Here is a 19,735-nt window from a genome sequence, read left to right as displayed (position 1 = left end):
AATCTAGAATCAGTTGCATCACTTTAGGAGAAAAAAAATAGAATTAAGAAAAATCTGCTCTGAGATGCACTTCTGCATGAACGTAAAAGTGTATTATTAAAAAAAAACACATTGCATCTATGGAGGCATCTCTTTTTCTGGTGCGAGAGTCATTTGAAGCTAAATGTCTGTTACAGGCCTGACTATATATGACTTTATATAACGTTTAAAATGTAAACATAAATGCCTTTCATTCAAACTCGAATAAGTATATATTTTATTAAAAGCGAACAGCCTTGTGAATGAATAACAAAATATATGTTGTAGTATTTTTTCACATTGATAAAATTAGATAAATGACGAATTGCTTCATAGATAAGATAAGATAATGCAGACCAGTCCTCTCAATCAATAAACAGAATATTTAGTACAGTGAAAGTAAAAGCCTTCTATACCACTGGTCATAAAATTACATTAAGGGTTTCGAGACTCGCACACTCAAATGAAGATCTACTCTGTAACTGTGCATGTTTTCTCTCTCTGGTTGGCTTTTCCTCTGTTTTTATTCTCTATTATGTCAAGTCGTCCTCTGTAGACGTCGAAATATGTCACTAGTTGGTTTTTAAAAAAATAAAAGCAGTAGAATCCCAATTCACTATTTGCACTCTGCTCACTAGCCACTACATTGGCCGTACGTTTTACCTTGCAGTTGCGAGTTAAGCTCATTTTCTTTCAGAACTGTCTTGGTGCATAAATTCAACAGGGAGTGTAAAAGTTAGTTTCTTTCCCTCAGTGTTGACGTGACAGCATCACACAGCTTGAGTTTAAGAAAGCAGTTAAAGATGATTGGAGCCTTGTGGTTTCCCAGCTGGAAGTATCCATCAAAAGACGTTACCCTGGATGGAATCGGTCTGTAGCGATAGTATAGATTATGTCTTTTAAACAAAGATCAGTTGATAAGGAGAGGCCCAGCAGCAGCAGCCTGAACTGTTGAAACATTGCATAAAAGCTCCATACTGTCATTATATAGATCACGTTCTCACTCAACTGCCCGAAGACTGCCCAATCTTCTATTTAGTTTGGTTGGATCCATGTGAATCACTTCACTTCCCTGTTTTACCCACTGTGGTTTCAGAAATGATCTTTTACATATCTTGTTTGTACCGGTGCTTAATTGAGCTGATTTTGAATTGCGGACATCTTCAAACATCCTGACTCTTCTCTATCCAGAGAACTGACGCTCATGAGATCATTTCTTTCTTTGCGCATCAGCCAGCACAATCGCAAAACCTTACATAACCTTCCTTGATCATGCCTCCAGATTTAACTGCACTAAAATGCTGATTTGTGATCGACTGATCAGGTGCACCCATCGTTGTTGTGAGACATTTTTGTTGTTGTCATTTCTAAAAAAAGTAAAAAATAGAAAAGGATTTGTGTGATAGCTCCATCTACTGATCTGCCTACAGTATATTTTCATTTTCCACTTCTCGCTTCTACATTAGTCTGTATGGTGAACATGCCTGAACTTTTAGCTCTGGCGGACATCATCACTTGGGTTTCTGCCGACACCCGCTGCCTGTAGAGTCATTTAAACTGAAGGTTCGGGGTCGGCTTTTAGCAAAATGTCAGTATTCACTTAAGTTTATTGACAAGATGAGGCTGTTCCTGTGAGCAGATACAGCGGGGACAGGTTGGCGGTTTTCCGGTAAACTGGAGCCTTGAGACGTTCACTATTGCTTGAAAAGGTCACTTTGCTTAAACGGCCTATTTGGGGAATGAAGAGTCACCTGTGTAACCTGTCATTTCCACTCCATTACTTCAATTATCCCTGGACAACACGTACAGATCTGACTTCAGGCGGCTTCTATGCTGATACCGGCTCACATATTGTATGACACGATTGGAAAGATATTGGCTTTAATACATTTGAAATTGCATCATTTGTTGCCGCACACCTGCGAGAGGAGTTATTATGTGAAGCATGTTAGTTGAGGATTATGAGGTGCTCCTTATGAAATAGTAACAAAGCACCTCTTTAACGGAGAAGAATTCTGCCTTGTGTACTGTCGATAGATAGCAACATGTCTGCACCTTCAACCGGACACAGATTGGTTCCGGGACATATTTTTAGAACTGTCCTATTCACGTCCTTTGCGTTTCTTCAATATATAGCACATTGCGAAACATTTGCAGCTGTGGTTTCCTTCCTTCCTTAATTTATTTATTTATTTATTTTCATGCTCGTCAGCAGTGTAAAGCGGGGCTGCTGAAAACCTGAAATGTGGCTGTGAGAGGCAGCAAGATGAGGAATGAGTCTTAAATCAGCTCCAACCTGAGGCTAAACTGTGGTGTATATTCTACTGTTGTCCGAGTGTGTAAGTGAGAGAGACCGAGATAGATAGAAAATGTCAACTCGTGTCAAGTGTTTGTGTATACAACTGCCTCCCCTTCCCACCTCCTGCTCTTTCCATCTTCCAGCTGATTTAACAGGCGTATTTAGTGCCTGTCCCCCTTATGGTTCACAACCCAGCAAGTATTTCCTCTGTTAAAGAGAGAGAGAAAGAGAAGAGCATTTGCGAACCGAGGAGTGAGAATCCGTGCAACGGGAGTGGATGAGTGTTTTGAGTTTGTTTGGAGAAGAGGGACTGCGATGAGGCAAGAGCCGGCTCTCTGACGTCAATGGACTGTTCCCTGGGCAATATGCCAGCCGCGTGTGCGTATGTGTGTGTGTGTGTGTGTGTGTGTGTGTTTCTCTTTCTGTGTGTGCACGCTCTCCACGCACAAACCAGTCCCGTCCAATCATGACCTGCACACACGGAGGTTGGGGTCTTTGACGACAGGGACGGGGACAGCTGCCACAACAAGATTACTGCCGGCGCTCCTCTCTACTTCTTCCTCTCCCTCTTTCTCTTTCTCCCTCGAGCCCCTGTGCGCGCGCGCTCTCTCTCTCTCTCTCTCTCTCTCTCTCTCTCTCTCTCTCTCTCTCTCTGTGTCTCTGTCTCTGTCTCTGTCTCTCTCTCTCTCTCTCTCTCTCTCTCTCTCTCTCTCTCTCTCTCTCTCTCTCTCTCTCTCTCTCTCTGTCTCTGTCTCTGTCTCTGTCTCTGTCTCTCTCTCTGTCTCTCTCTCTGTCTCTCTCCTCTGCAGCTTCAGACGTCATGAACTTAATGACACAAATTACAAACAGTTGTAGAGATTCAGTCGGGCTCTTCCTATGACAAATAACCAAGGAGAGTCCAGGGTTCAGACGAGGAGGTTTTATCTCCATGTGTACAGAAGGTAGAGGGGGCCTGGCTAATGTTAGCTCTTGTTTGGTTAAACTTGAGGTCTCTTACGTTGTTTTTGTACTCGGAACTATTTTTGGAATGAAAAACATCTCCAGTGGACCAGCGCCGGCCAAAGTGGGGCAGGTTTTGCCTCATGGTTGCCGTCCCTGATTATAAAACGATGATTCTTCCCTTTATCTGTTCTGGAAGCTTTCCCGCTTTCCTCATTAGGTCCTTTCTGTTACTTTCTCTCACCGCCCACTATTAATTCCCTAATCTAAGGGTTTGGCTCCACAATTCCATTCCCAATGAAATCTCAAGCGTCAGCAAAAACAGCAGTGTGGTTTTTTTTTTTCTTTCTCGGTAGATTTTAAAGACGGACAAATAAAATGAGAATATTGATATTTTGAAACCTAAAAAGAGTCTCTGCTGTCATTTGTTGTGTAATTTGTGTCTTTGTCCGAAAGGTTGACGAAATAACTCTACAAGTCACATTTACTTGTCTGTGCCCCGAAGATCTTTATCTTTATCTTCATTATGGTAACAGTTTCTCTACTTTTCTCCACTCCCTCACAAGTTCCTCACGCTCGTCCTTTTTGCTGCTTTCTTTCTGTTCTCTGCTGCACATTCTGTCATTTCTATTCTAAATTCTGCCATCTAGCTTTCTTAGTGGTATTTTTCTAGATCTTTTAGTCATACAGTAGTTATGGCGGTTTTTCTGTTATTGTAGCAGCTTTCTGTTGTCATACAGTGACATCTAGTGGTCCTACAGGGTATGTACCAGTGTAATTTGATACATAAGTTGCATGACCATCTGTATTTTTAGTAGATTTTTTTGCCCTTTCTGGCAGATTCTCTATATGACCCCATTTTTTTTAAAGGGTTGATGCTCTGGATTTATTTGGAGTTTTAAGGCTGTAGGATTGTCATAAAGTCAATCTTCAATCACCAGTGGTCTCTCTATGTATATTACAAATGTGTGACACATTGGTGAATGGTTTGTGATTCGATGGTCGTACTGCAGAAGTTCTGGGGGATCGTGATAATTATCTCTGCCTTCGGGTAGCTTTGGGAATTTTTTAAAATGTCATAAAATGTACAGGAGTTATTATTATGAGAAGTACAGAAGTCTAATCCTGCCAGTGATGATAGAATAAGAGTTTAAAAGTTGAGGAATAGAAACAATAACCTGATGCTCTGTGAGACTACAGTGTTGTTCTCCGCCTCCAGATCATGTCCAAGCCCGGTGATCCGGTCTCGGCCCCGGGCCCCGGCGGCTCGGGGCCGGGGAGACAGCACCAGAGTCACCCGGAGGAGACGGAAGAGGAGCTCAGGGAGCACCAGGGTTTCTCCTCGTCCCCCCCGACCTCCCCCTCCATGCCGGCGCAGGAGACGACGGTGCTGCGTGGCCTGGTCATCAAGCAGGAGCCTCCCGACCCGCAGGAGCAGGAGGACAGGGAGCAGAGGGAGAGACTGGTCGAGCAGGACTTCCTGTTCAAACAGGTGAGAATGGAGAACAGAAACCGGGGAATAAAAGGACGAAACTTTAGTTTTGTACCTTCACAAATTCAGCAAATGTTTACGCGATGACATAATATGACGGTAAGGAGATCAGTCCTCGGAAGCTGTAATGCATTGTGGTAATATTTATCTATCAGAACCAGCATGGCCGTCTGCTGCAGTGTTGATTTACAGTAGCTCGTCTGTTAAATCACAGGACTTACAACTTTCACTCCCCACATACATCAGTAAGCTTTGGTTTTACACGACCTGTCGCTGATTCACTGCTTTTCCTTCTCTACGACTGAATTAATCTTTCTTTGGAACACTTCACAGGAGCTGCAGTTTTGCAGATCATATAGCCTTTTTTTTTTTCGACCCTTTTCTACCGTGATAAATTCTTACGTTGATCCGTTTGTTTTCTTATTATTTTGCTTCTCGCATTTCAACTTTGAAGGGGAATCTGTTCACGTGTTTCCCTGATATATCCCATCACTTCACATGTACATCAGGGGTCATAATGTTAAGGCTGAATAGAAAGTATAGGAATTTAAATTGTAATTGCACTTGACTTCGAGAGCTCATTCCATCACTTTAGCAGTGTCAAAGGCTTTGCTGATGGCTGCCATGGTTCGTATTCAGTCTCCACTGGTAGAAATTTGGGCTTTTGTGTCTGGCACAAGGTCAGGTTGACCCGGGGACAAGGCGAGATTGGAAATCAAACTGCAAATATTGGAATTGTAAAACGACCTCCTCGAGCAATTCAGCGACGGCTGCTCTTTTGTAATGAAACTGTGATTTAAAAAAAAAAAAAAAAAAAAAAAAAGTACACAAAAATAGCTGGATAGTAGAGATAGATGGAGCATTTAGTTACATTACACTCTACATTTGATCTGACTAATGACTGACCAGCTCACTTTCCAGGATCATTTCAGTTCTGTTCCCCCTCCCAAAACGAGCCAATAAAACATTCTCTATTTTGAGTGCATGCTTTTATGAGTGGATTATTTCATTTTTATCCATTTTCTATTGAGATTAAAAACCTACATTTCAAAATCACACAGTTAAAAAAAACAAAAAAACAAAGGTTTTTCAAATATAATGGAAAAGTCATTCTCTTGCTATACATCTCCTTCAATGACCCTACACACAACCCTCACTCCCACATAAAGATTACTCAGATATGTGAATTGCAAGTGTGTATCCCTCACTGTGTGTGTGTGTGGCCACGCTCTGTGCACCACCAGGACAGCGTGTCCTCATCTGTCCGGCCCATCCCTGCTGTCCGCTCAGCCAAATTCAATCAGGCACTCCTCTCACTGTCGCCATGGCGCCCCGAGCTCAGGCGGACACGCCCATCACAGCGGGATAACAGGATTGCTTGGCGAGAGTCTTTCTCTTGAGTGTAAAGAGCCACGAATTGTTCCACTCAGATTCTTTTGACTTCGTCACATCATTTATATGTACGGTCGCTATTCAAACACATTGTTTGGAGGTTTGATGGGTTATAATTAGGATTGTCTGGAAGCTAAAGCAGCTTTCCTTATAATTACAGGAGGAGAGTAGTCATTATGTGAGGTAAAGTAGAAAATGGAGTAGTTTTCTTTAAATAGCGGCTCATATTCTTGTTATAATCAGTAGAACCATCTTGTAAGATTGTGGAGTTTTATGTAACCAAAACAAAACTGTACTTTCCCGTTTAGTACCGATGTATATTGTAGTGAGTCTTAATAGTGAATTACAGCAGAAATGAATGTGGAAGTATTTAGTGCCATCTCCTGGCATGATAAATGCATTGCAATCTGTTTTGTGTGTGAGCAGCAGGCTTTGCTGTTGGAGCAGCAGCGGATACACCAGCTGAGGAACTACCAAGCCTCCATGGAAGCGGCGGGTCTGGCAGTCAGCTTCGCGGGGCACCGCCCCCTGTCCAGGGCTCAGTCGTCGCCGGCCTCGGCCTCCTTCCCCTTGGTGGTGCAGGAGCCGGCAGCCAAGCCTCGATTCACCACAGGTCCGCCCACAGCAAACTCAAACATGCTTCTTACACGGCTAATTATGAAATGCTTCTTTTATTTTATCTGGGCGCTGCTCTTACCTGGACGTCCATCAGATCTGCACGCCGTGATGTAGACAAACAATCCCGCCCCCCCGGTAACGCACAGCGTTATGATCCAGGAGCTGTTAATGCATAAAGCTGTTGCCAATCATTGCCAAGCACTACTGGTGTAATCACTGCACAGATTCACCACATTTCTCTGGACTGTCGCCATGTGATGTTTTGTTTATGATGTAGCAGGTGCACCAGATAATCACACCATGTCTTACGGTGTGATTATAGAGATGTTGTTGTGACAGCTGCTCTAATGCTTACAGTCAGCGGCTCATAATCACACACAACCCGTGTGTGTGTGTGTGTATTGTCCAGGTCTGGTGTATGACTCCTTGATGCAGAAACATCAGTGCATGTGTGGTAACACCACCAGTCATCCAGAGCACGCCGGCCGCATCCAGAGCATCTGGTCCCGCCTACAGGAGACGGGCCTCCGGGCGCACTGCGAGGTAAGGCCGGAGACGTGAGCTCGGGTGAATCCGCTGGTAGATGATCAAGTTAGGAAGTAATGTAATACTTTTATCGACTACTGCCGTGAAATCATTCAAACATTTAAAATGAATAAGAATTGAATGGGTGTCTTCCTTGTTGCACTTACCTAATTAATAACATTACCGATTATGAATTAGCATTCTTCCCTTTGTATGTATCCGTGTGTGCTGGTCACTGCTTCTTCTCGTTAGTGATTTTCAAGCATTTTCCTTCAAATAACCTCAGTTGAACTTAAGTCATTTGACTGACGCACACTATGCTGACAACTACAATTTTACAGCTTTTCATTGAGTATTTGAATTACCTTGCAAATGATTATTTAAAAAAAAAAAAGTCTATTTATGCACAGCACTGGTTCAGACGTGGTTGTATTTAAAGTGTTCTAGAAATAAAGTGTAGATTTTTTGGAAAAAATAGCAGTAATTAGTTCATTTCTACTCACTTGCACAATGCTGGTTAACAAACCTGTGCATTACTCACAAGTCAACTACTTTGCCCTTAAATCACATTGTCCTGCTCTTGGAATGAGAGTGAAACAACACTCTCTATTTTATCTTGTGTGCACATTTTATATTCACAAAGGTCGTAGTTTTCCATATTTTAAATTCCTTCAGTTCATCATTGGACATATATTTTGTTTCATCGCCTCAAGAAAGTTGAATATATTTCATATTGATCTATAACATACATTTATGATGACTAATCCTAGTCTTAATATTTTGCTTTTATGCACCGATCAGTGCAAGTTGCCACATTTTCATCATGTACAATGGTGTTTGTGAACAAAAGAGTGGAAAAACTAATTATGTAAAATATGAAGTTGCATCTTGAAAAATGCAATATGAAACAAGATTTAGCTTTGTGAGATATCTCTGCACTTGTCCTCATCCCTACACATAAATCAGAACATTTATAAAATGTGAATTGTTCTCACTGTAGTCTCTGATCAAATGTATTTTAATCTCTTGAAATAATAATTTTTCTTTCATTAATCTCAAATATATGTAGTTTTCCTGAATTGAACTGTGTGGAAAATGAATTGTATTATAATGAAATGTTTCATCGTGCACCTTATAAAAGATTGTAGCACTAATATGTCACTTTCTTCATAAATTGTAAATATCTTCTGTTTTCTTGTTTCTTATTGTTTATGGACAGCTTAACTTGTCATTTGAGAGACATATTAATACATAAATATGGCTGCATTTCTCATCTTGCCATGTGACATTGATGAAGCAATGGTTTTTCCTCACTTTTGTTCACCTCCATGCTCCTCAGCATTATCATTTTGTATGAATGTGTAGGTTCGTATTGCAACCAGAGGGGGGCAGTGTTAATCCGTGTTCTGTTGTTCTATGCTTTCACCCTTAGAACTCATACACGATCCATTAAAAAGGATCTGATATTAGTCTGAATTGTGGCATGATTAGGATTTTTTCCTTCGACTTACATGTAGATTTCTTTGGTTCACAGCATGTGGCTACTTTTACCCACTACTCTATTTTTACATTGTTTTGGGTGACCACGTCAGGAAGTCGGGTATGGAAAACTAATCAGGGGTTCTCTTTGGTTCTTCTCTTTTCGGTTTCTCTGTTTTCAGTGCATCCGTGGTCGGAAAGCCTCGTTGGAGGAGTTACAGTTGGTCCACTCAGAAGCCCACGTCCTGCTTTATGGAACGAACCCTCTGAGGCAGAAGCTGGACTGTAAGGAGAAAAAAAAAACACCCTGCTTCTTCCAAATGCGTGCCGCTAGATCGCCCTCTGTACAGTTTTCCCACAGGCCCAGTGCAAAATAATGCTCGCTCATGTGTTTCACAGCACTTGTTGCACTCGGCTCAATTTACAACACACAAGCAACATTTAAGTATTCAGTGACTTTGTCAAATTGAGCGAGCCCATGTCTCGGAGCTCGGCGCCCGTGTAAATGTCACAAATGTGCAGCGTGCGTTAAAAGCAGTCTGCTTTAATGCTTAAACCGTGTCATAACAAATGGTCCGTTCTAATAAAGTCCTGGAGGTGTTACGATAAGACGAGGACCCGCTGAAGCTGTTAAACTAAGTCACACAGGCTGCTCAGTCACTTAGGTCTGGCCTTAAAGTGCAGGGGTGTGTGTGTGTGTGTGTGTGTGTGTGTGTGTGTGTGTGTGTGTGTGTGTGTGTGTGTGTGTGTGTGTGTGTGTGTGTGTGTGTGTGTGTGTGTGTGTGTGTGTGTGTGTGTGTGTGTGTGTGTGTGTGTGTGTGTGTGTGTGTGTGTGTGTGTGTGTGTGTGTGTGTGTGTGTGTGTGTGTGTGTGTGTGTGTGTGTGTGTGTGTGTGTGTGTGAGAAAGCGAGTGAGAGTGTGTGTCTATGTGCTAACCCCAGTGGTCATCTTAGCTTTCATTCCTGTGGAGACAGAAATTCCTCTTATTATTAGTGCTTACACGGGAGTATTACCAGATCCTCCTGTGTGAAGGCTCAGCAGACAAGTAGGAAGGGAAAACGGCTCTAAAACCACTGAGGTGGCAACTCGTCGTGGATTAAAGTATTTCTGGACACTATAATAAATATCTGTCAGCAGCTGTTTTCCTTTGTCAGACACAGATGAGCACATGTCTATAATAGAGTAGGAAAAAAAAAAAGAGTTACCTGTTATGAATGATGGTTTTGATCTCCTGGACGTATGCCCAAATGTCCTCGGGCGAGACACTGAACTGCTGATATTTAGTGGTGTGTGAGTGTGTGTTAACGGTGTAATACCGGACCAATGTGACGGCACTGGATTGAGATCTGAGCATTTCCTTCTTGTGGGTTTTAAACAAGTTGGTTTTTTTGTTTTTTATACACTCGTACCTAAACACTCACATGGATTTGTGAGTAAATCACAGGTCGAGGATTGTTTCTCACCTTATTCTTTGGAATATTTTAGAGGAAATTGTTTTTGTTTTACCTCCATCAAAACACCTTTTAGAATTCAAAGTGCCATCAAACATAATAAACTCTACTATAGAACCAGTAGAGTAACCGGTTTAACGGTTTCAGGGATTTTTAGGAAGACGTGACTTTTCACCGTGATTAAAAGTTTGAGTTATCGGCTGTTTTTTTAGTAGATTTGGTCACTATTTATCTCCCACCATGAAGAGACAGAATGTTTCCTCCGACAGTTGAATAATTTACCTGAAGAGGGAATGAACCAGGGAGGCGTTTATACCCCCTCTTGAAATTGCACCCTGGATACACGCGCGTAAAATTCGAAGGCCGTGTTGTTGGAAGGAAATTGTGATTGTCGTTTACACTGCAGACAAAGTCCGTTCAAGGCGTTCGTCTGGTTCTTGTTTATTTTCTGCTGTCAGAAACCTGAAGTGAGTTTTCCATCCTCAGTGACAGGACAGGAATAAAACCCCACCTCCCCCCTGCTTGATTGAAAGGTCAATGAGATGCATGTTGTTCCTCCTCACCTCGCCCAGTTAAAGCACAGCACTGTGTACTCTCGCTGTTAGATCAGGTCAGAGAGTCAAATTCTCCGATTTAGGGGGGTCGCGCACCCTTTTCACCCCGTGCTACCTCTTCACCCAGTAAACTTTTGCACTTTCTCTTTCATCCCTTCTGATTCCTGCTTCTCCGTCTCTCAGGTTCGGTCAGTCCCATGTTTGTGAGGCTACCATGTGGAGGCATCGGGGTAAGTTTGCTCACTTTTTTCTTGAGTCATTTCACAAATATCCTCCATCTAATTAAGTATTTCTGATTGCGCCCCTGATACTTGTTGGAAACCTGCGTCGTTAAGTCATGCTGGTTTATTCGGTGGAAAATGGTTGTCATCGGCTGTTGTGTTTTAACAACAGTGTTTTAATCTAATCAATACCCATCTGGCACCACTCCATCAGACTCTGCACCCAAACACATCAGCATAGTTTCAGCATCATCAAGTCGTGGCGTAATAAGTGGGTCTCCTTCGCCTGCTCCCTCCGTCTTGCTCTCTGTTTTTGCCCCCCCCCCCCGCTTAAATAATGGTCCCATTTGTTCTTGTTCCACCAAACAAACTCGTGCACACACACACACACACACGCAGCCCCTAAAGGTCCAGAGGCAACAAAAGCTGTTGCTTGCCTTTCCGCCGTGTTGGTAATTATAACCAGATGTTTCAAGCTCTGTGTGTGTTTCTGTGTGTGTCTAGTGGTAGGGGGCAGTGTATGATTTTTGTTTGTGTGCACAGCTCTGTGTTTGGGGATGTTTGTGTGCTAAGGCAATGGTTTCGAGTTGGAAACACTCTCTTCAGAATCAATGGTGCACCTGTATTTGTGTGAGTGCATCTTTTTTTTTCCTTTTTATTTTTCTTCTCCTACAAAGTTGATGGTTCGCAGAAGCCTGTCGAGCACTCACCTACTCTGCCCTGGTTTTGCTCTTTCTACATCTCCATTTCTTTTAGAACGTCCCTCTTTCCTCCAGGCATCTTTTTCTCGTTTTTCTCTGAAACCCCCCCCACCCCGCATGTCTGCCCTCCTTTGGGGTTACTGCTGCTGCTGTGGTGGGAACGAGAAGAGCCCGAGCCCCACACTGCTCTGTTCTGCTCTTTATAATAGCAAATGGGACTAAATTGTTGTCTTCCTGTCATACACACACATACGCGTGTGCACACGCTCCCACATACATACACACACACACACACACACACACACGCACAGGAAAGGGGCTGAAATTAGGCTGCCAGCCTGTGGAGAGCCGTCATTCTGTCATACCAGCACGTTCCCGCTCTCTTTTTACACACACACACACACACACACACACACACACACACACACACACACACACACACACACACACACACACACACACACACACACACACACACACACACACACACACACCCTGCTTCCCTTTCACTTTTGTTTTTCCTGCTTCGCTTGTGTCCCACTGCTGGCTCGAGGCAAAACTAACATCAACATGGGAAATAATAAACCACTCGGTCTCCACATGCTGACTTGGAACAGCATCTGTTTGTGCTCATTAACCTGACTTGTATATATGATTCAGTTTCCCACTCACTCACTCGACTCTCGCTCGCTCATTGACTGAACTGCTGCACGCTGACTTCGGTTCCATTAGTCACTCGTCAACAACGCGCTTCATACTTCCTCAATCTTTTTTTTTTTTACTTTAGACTATGTTGAATGCTGCACAGTTGTACTTCATGACAAAGTCTTTCTTGGCACAGCTTGAAAAGCTTCTCTGTGGATGTTTTTATGGGGCGATGGTCCAGCCTTGATCAGTTCCATCACTGGAGACGGGGGTGGAGGCTGGGGGTGGTGATAGTCCGGCTGGCTGAAAAGCTGTCGTCTTGCTTAATACCCCAACTGGTTGAGGGGCCGAGGAGCTGACTGTGTGGCTGAGGTTAATGCTCCACTCGGCCTGGCGACTTCATGAAAGGTCCCACTCGCAGAAAGAGTGATGTCACTTGAATGCCTCACAACAAAATGTACAAATCTCTTCAACTTCAAAGATACAAATGTCATCTTCGACTTGGATGACTTTCTCTCATAAGCCTGGAAAATGCTGCAGCTTTTTTACATGTGCACACTGTTGGAATGAGGCATTCTGAAATGAAGCGTTACTGGTACAGCACTACTTTTGGTAACGAGAACTGTATACGTACTTAAAATGACTTGATGTCCTGTAAGCCTGTAATTTATTACTTTAGTTGTAGATGAAAACTATTGCAGATCTGCTGTCTCTCTGTGTTGCTCCATCGGCCTGCTGGGATGTATTCACCACCCTAAAAAAAACATTAACTAGTCTTTATGAAGCCTTTCTGCTGCTCTGGATGTTGCTATTGTGTCTCAGCCATGGCCTGCTAATGAATCCGGTGTTATGCTGACTTCTGCATGACTGCAGATGGAAATACTGACCTCGATTAACCTGCAAAATAATGTCTTTAAACTACCATTTGACTTCCAGCTAACAGCACAGGCACACTGTTGACACCTCAAAATTAAAAGACTCTTAAAGGTAATGTACTGCTGCTTTTTTCACAGTAACTACTACTCAACTACTGTGTCAAACATAAGGTCTGTGGGCCAAAGCCAGCCCGCAACAAGTTCCAATCCAGCCACACCAACAAGCAAATTGTAAAAATTTCAAAGAAAACGTTCATTTTATTTTTGAAAACAAATGTTATAAGAGTGGCGGACACAACACAACACTGAGACCTGAACTGAGATTTGAGTGATGCTGCCATGAAAACTAGTAAAACCTTCTTGCTTTAAAAATAGAGTCAAAGTCGTGCCGTCATGGCAAAACACTGATAAAGCAACAGCTGTAGGCAAAGTTTTGTTGGGGATTCACTGCATTTTGCACCAGAACATTTCATTAAAATTGGTCTTATGTTTGAGATTGGAGTTTTTTTCCGTAGAAATTGTTTGCTTTTATAAAAATATAGACATTTCTATCACATATACTTTGCAGCACAACAAAGTAAACCTTTAAGGTTTAAATGTAAAGGTTATTATGACAGTATTTTATCAGTCCAGCTCACTCAAGATTAAATTGTGCTGATTGTGGCCCCTTGAACTAAAATGTGCTTCAAAGAGTTTTATAGTAATTTTATTTGGGTTTATTTCTGGTTAAATTAACTTTAGGATAAGGACAAGATAGCATTTTTATATTGGGAACATTCATGTATTTCCTCTCCTCTCTTAGGAGTGCCTTTGACTCATCACACCTCTACTGACTCATGTGATGTCATGCTTCATTTAGTTTGTTGTGGTTAGTAGGAAGGTTCTCAGTAACATTATCACTTTTATTAATACAATTTGATATTTAGCTTTAATCAGGCTTGACTACTGAATTGTTCCCTTGCTGTATCGAGCACACCCACTTGCATAAACATGAACACAATCAGATATTTTTTCCCCACAATATAAGGAACAAACAAATGCTCCCACTTTTGTAATCTTTTCCAATTAGTCACAGTGGCATACTTCTATCAATGAAGGAAGAGTTTATGTGTTAATCATGTTACGATCCAAAGTTTAAATATCCAAATTCAGTATTATACTCCTGGCCAGCGTACAGTCATTGCTTCTGAACCTGGCAAAGGACATATTTTTGAGGCATTTATCCCACCCGGAGGAAAATAATCTAGAAAGGGTGTAGATTTCAAATAAATGTTTTCTTAACCAGAACTGAACGTCCCAACAAATCTGGCCCGGCAGACTTACCATTTCAGGGAAAAATGTAGTGTCCAACAAACATTTATTCACTGGATCTGCCGGTAGTAGTTTTCTTTCGCCAGGAGAGAACGTCTTTTCTTGTGAACAGATATTGTGCAAACTGAAAATAATTGGTTAAAACAGTGTCACGATGACCCACAGATGGATCGGGAACGAATACATTTGGGGTTCAATAGACGAGTCTGGATGGAAAGATGACTGAGCAGATACCATGATTGATTGTATTTTTGTTCTAAAACAAACCCTTTCAAATGGAGTGGAAAACCTGAAACAAACAAACTCAATCTCAAACAAAAAAAACCAACTGAATCCATACTATTATATATCCCAAAAGAAAAACACATTAAATGGTCCAACTATTATGTTCTGAGTATGTAATGACTTCAGTTAATACTCCACTGGATCACCGGAGTGGGTGGTGGCACGCAGGCACACACACACACACACACACACACACACACACACACACACACACACACACACACACACACACACACACACACACACACACACACACACACACACACACACACACACACACACACACACACACACACACACACGCACACACAGCTTGTAACAATCAGCATTGCTTAATACAGGATTAAATGTTTAAGGTTTTAAAAAGACAGTCTTTGTAGTTACTTGGCTGTGAACATCTGCTCTGGTACTCTGCGTGATTAAGCGTCTAAATATGTGTTCCTGTCTCATATTTTTTCCATTTTCATTCCCCATTGTTTTCCCAAAAGCACATTTTAGCCTCTCCCAACCCCGTCGCTTCTTCACCCATAGGAGACGCGTCTCCGGAGCGCCGCTTTGATCTTGTGAAGGGACACGAGCTGAGCGATTTCAAATGCGGCTTTACGACTTCTGTCTCGCTGACGTGTTGTAAATGACGGCAGTCATATGTCCCCGAAAGCCGTATGAACTTGTGCGTTAGCCTCTATTTAGAAAAATGTGACATCGCCGGCCTCTCTTTGTGTGTTGGCAGGTGGACAGCGACACCATTTGGAACGAGGTCCATTCGTCCAGCGCGGCTCGTCTGGCCGTGGGCTCGGTGGTGGAGCTGGTTTTCAAAGTAGCATCAGGAGAGCTGAAGGTGGGTTTCGAACAGAGGGGCGTCACGGTGGTAGAGTGGTTCACACTGTCTCAGAAGATCCCCAGCAATTTGAATGATTTAAGGCAGGGGTTTCAAACATAAGGCCCTTGGATCAAAACATGGCTGCAAGTGACTCCAATCCAGCCAAACCACCAAGAAATTGAAAATTGCAGGTAAACCATCGACTTTTTACCAGAGTTTTCTTAAGAGTAACCGACACAACCCTTAGACCTGAGCTGAGATATCGGTGATGAGGCCATGAAAGCTATAAAACTCGCCTCAAAGCCATGCTGTCAGGGTGAGTTTGTAAAAACATCCACGATGCAACCGTTAAAAGGGATCAGTTTTAGACATTTCAATGTATTGAGCACCAGAAAGTGTCATTGAGTTTGGTTGTTTGTTGACATTGTAGTATATTTTTGGTGCCGATTGTGAAATGTTTTGCAAAAACTTCAACTTTTTCAAAACGTTTACCCCACGCCACAACAAAGAAAAACTTTAAAGTTCGAATTTAAAGGTTATTGTGGCACTATTTTACCAGTCTGGCCCACTCAAGATGTAAGTGGGCTCTATGTGGCCCTTGACTTAATGATTTTATGCGTTTGTATTGTCCATGTTGTTTTATGGGTGCATTTATAGACTTCAATGCAACATAAAAATGCAGACATAAACTCAAATGTATGAGGGCGTTATTTCAAGTCCTGCTTTCTTCCATTCTCAACTCGAATTCCGAACACATATCATATGTTTGTTAAATTAATTTGTTTTTGATTCTTAGTCCAGATGTGAGTTGCTACTCGCTGTAAAGGAAACGAATAATAATACTAATAATAAGACAAAAATATATATCGTTGATCTCCTTGGAGAAATTGTTTCCTCACATTTAATTACATTTATTTATTTATTTAATTACATTAACTACACATACTACAATGCAGCACCTGGGTAGTTGCAAAAGTTGAAGCGTGAGTGACTCACTACGTATGATTTGTTAGCGCGCATCATACACAAACTATTTTAGTGATTGTTTGAGTTTTTTTTTAATGCTTTCGTTTGGCAGGGAAAAACGCAATGTATCTTTTTAAAAACACCAATAATCCCTGCACATGGGCAAGCATGTAAACGTCCCCCTCTCTTCCCCTCCACACTATGATTTTAATGTGCAATCCATCCACACCTCCAGAAAGGAGACCCCTTCTTCCCAGAAGCATCATTAGCACCCCCCCAGACAGACAGACAGACGTCCCCTCCCCTCCTCGCCACGCCTCGTCCCTCCAGCCAGCCTTCATGTGTCTGTGGCAGTGGCTGCTTACTGTTTGAACCCAGCGGGGAGCCCCCGGTGCACAGGCCCTGCAAACACCAGCCGGCCCCGCTAACAGGCCTCTTTTATTAGTATTACACCAAAGCCACCCGCAGAGCAGCCGTAGCACTCAGCGTTAGCTTAGCACCAGCATACCACAGACTAATGACATTCCTCCGAGAGAGACAGTAGCGCACCGCGCTAATGCCCACATGGTTTCTGGCTTTGGTTGCTTGCTCTCAGCCCCTTTTTATGTGGGCATGATTTGGTCTTTAATATACGTGCCTTCTGCACGATTGGCAATATCGCGGCTTCAAATGAAAACCAAATGTAGAGTTTTAATAAGAACTCAACAGGCCTTTGGGCCACTTTTCTGTGATATGTAAATCTGTAATCGGAACCGCTATATACGAGTAAATATAGTGGTTAAACCCAGCTGAAGCCTACTGGTACCACTTAATGTGGATTATGATCTCATGTATGAGATTTTATAGGCAAAATGCATGAAAATTACAGTCGAGACCAAGAATATTTGGATAAATCTTTCAGCAGTTTGACTTTGTAAGCATCCACAATGCATTTGAAATAAAACACTCATTTGTTTTAAGTGTAGACTTTCTGCTGCTTTTTTAGATTTTGGGGGTACTTGCATCCAAATAACACAGAGCTGTCAAACTCTCTTCACGTACAGAGTAATTTGATCACAAGTGAACTGGACAATTAAATAATAGCATTGATATATTGTGAAGAAGTCCACATTTAATGAACTATCCTTTTACAAAACATGACAAACCTGAAATTTGAATAAAAGGACTGCAATTTTCAACAATATTCTGTCTCACTTCACCATGTGCTTTACAACTTACAGATAACAGTTGATTTTTATTACACTATTTATATTGCAATTGAGGAATTGATGCCGTTTTTTTCTTTGTATATGTCACGTCATTGTCAAAATGTTAATTAAAATAGTGCAGGTAGTTTTTCATTAAACCTGCAGACAAATGTTACACTCAGTAAACAGAACCCTCCTGAAGGAGGTAATGGTTCAACGGTTTCACACGTCAACTAAACTTAACATACGCATGCAAAAGTGTACAAATTACTAAGCACACACGCTCTCACCCTCACATCCTTTACACGCATGCAGATGGTCCTCTGAGGCTCTACCACAGCCAAGTGACCAAATTCCACCTGCACCAACAACCCTCTGAACTCCACAGAAAGCCGTAAATCCACTCCAGTCTCACACACTCTGTGCCGCCACCTGCAGCCTTCTACGCTTTTCCTCACGTCTGCTTCGATTTAATTGTTACTTTTCCCTGATGTAAAGACAAGCGCCCGCCTCCTTCGTGTCTCCTGGACTTTCACGTTGGGACGGTGTCATGAGGAGTTCTTCAACTGAGGCACTTGTCCCTGTAGTAACCATCCGGCTGGCTGCTAATCCACAGCAGCTGACTCAACATCATTAGCCCGGCTCGCCTCGCTCCACATCAGGCCAAACATTTATCTAATGTCCCCGCAGTGGGAACCTCCAGAAATAGCCGCTTGGAGGACTGCCTCAACAAAATTCCCCTTAAATGACCCACTGTGAGCATCTGCTTCCGTGTGTGCGAGTCTTCAAAGAAATGTGGTGAAGTTATATTCAGAGATAGCTGTGACGGGTGATACGATGGACCAAGGTGACGTTGTATATCCATCCAGACATCCTCCGCCTCGGCTGTAAGCAACGTCGAGGTCACACGGAGGGGTAAAAATCAGGGCACGTCATCACTGAGGCCACACGAGCCAAAACGACCTTTTTTCCTCCCCGGAATTCTTAAAAAAAATTCCGTCCACATCAACCAATCTTTATTTGTAAAACACATTTCATACAGTCAAATGAAGCACAAAGTGATTGACATGATATGAAAGGTGCTCCACTAATGATCCATCACATAGAACAGACACCTACTCACCAAAAATTTTTTCTTTATTTAAACAGGAGAAAAAAAAACATGATGATCACGATCTCTTTTCCAAGGCTGACCTGGCCAAGAAGTCCTCAGCACACATTACATCCTCAAATGTCATATTATACAACAGTTTAAATGATAAAATGCTGATTTCTATAGACAATTTGAAAAGATAAAATGCATGTTACTGAAACAAATCGAAATCAAGTGCAATAGACGGCTATTAAAGTGTATTAGTTTGCTGTAAAATACACACTGGATAAAAATCCAATAATCCAACTTTGAAGGGTCATGTTCAATCACAAGTGATCTCTTGTGAACCCCAGGAGCCCTAAAGCCCTAAATAGAATTTGAGATCTTGGGTGACACGCCCAAAAGGTTTAAATACCTGAGCTTCCTGTCATATAGTTAACTGGCCAGCCCGGTCCAATGAACAGCTTGAACTGATGAAGTCACTTTGGGTCAGGAGCAAAACATCTTCCAAGATTATGTGACCCGGTCCAGTTTGACCTGGTTCAATTGTTTTGAGATCCATGCAGACACGGTTAGAGACTCAAACATCCAGCGGCTAAGCACAGATCAACCAGGGAACATCATCACTGGGATCGTCTGGACCGGGAACACTTGAGCCCCTGCCTCACTGAGCTCGGTCAGAGTGGGAAACAAGTTTAAGACAGTCGGAGATCAGGATATTTCCCAACGGGAGATTTAGAGTCGTCAGTTACACCGGTGAATTTATAAACTGAAGCTGGAGTACCTGGAGAAAACCAACACATGCGCAAACTGCACTCAAAAAGGCCCTAAGCAGGAATCGAACCAGGAAAATTTCTTTTCAAT

General features: G+C 42.4%; 1 protein-coding gene across 3 annotated transcripts in view; it reads left to right on the top strand.

The window, feature by feature from the left end:
• Nucleotides 1-19,735, top strand: part of hdac4 (histone deacetylase 4) — a 145,783-nt gene that overhangs the window by 99,877 nt on the left and 26,171 nt on the right. For all 3 annotated transcript variants that reach the window (XM_080478328.1, XM_080478330.1, XM_080478329.1), the window contains 6 exons: nt 4,476-4,748; nt 6,567-6,753; nt 7,168-7,301; nt 8,945-9,047; nt 10,951-10,997; nt 15,536-15,643. In XM_080478328.1, the coding sequence (XP_080334454.1) occupies nt 4,476-4,748; nt 6,567-6,753; nt 7,168-7,301; nt 8,945-9,047; nt 10,951-10,997; nt 15,536-15,643 (852 nt within the window). The remainder of the gene's footprint in view (nt 1-4,475; nt 4,749-6,566; nt 6,754-7,167; nt 7,302-8,944; nt 9,048-10,950; nt 10,998-15,535; nt 15,644-19,735) is intronic.

This window comes from Lipophrys pholis (assembly GCF_963383615.2).
Source record: "Lipophrys pholis genome assembly, chromosome: 13".
In the NCBI taxonomy this organism is placed as follows: domain Eukaryota; kingdom Metazoa; phylum Chordata; class Actinopteri; order Blenniiformes; family Blenniidae; genus Lipophrys; species Lipophrys pholis.
Note: the sequence above shows the minus strand (reverse complement) of the source record. Positions and strands in the feature narration are given on the sequence as shown.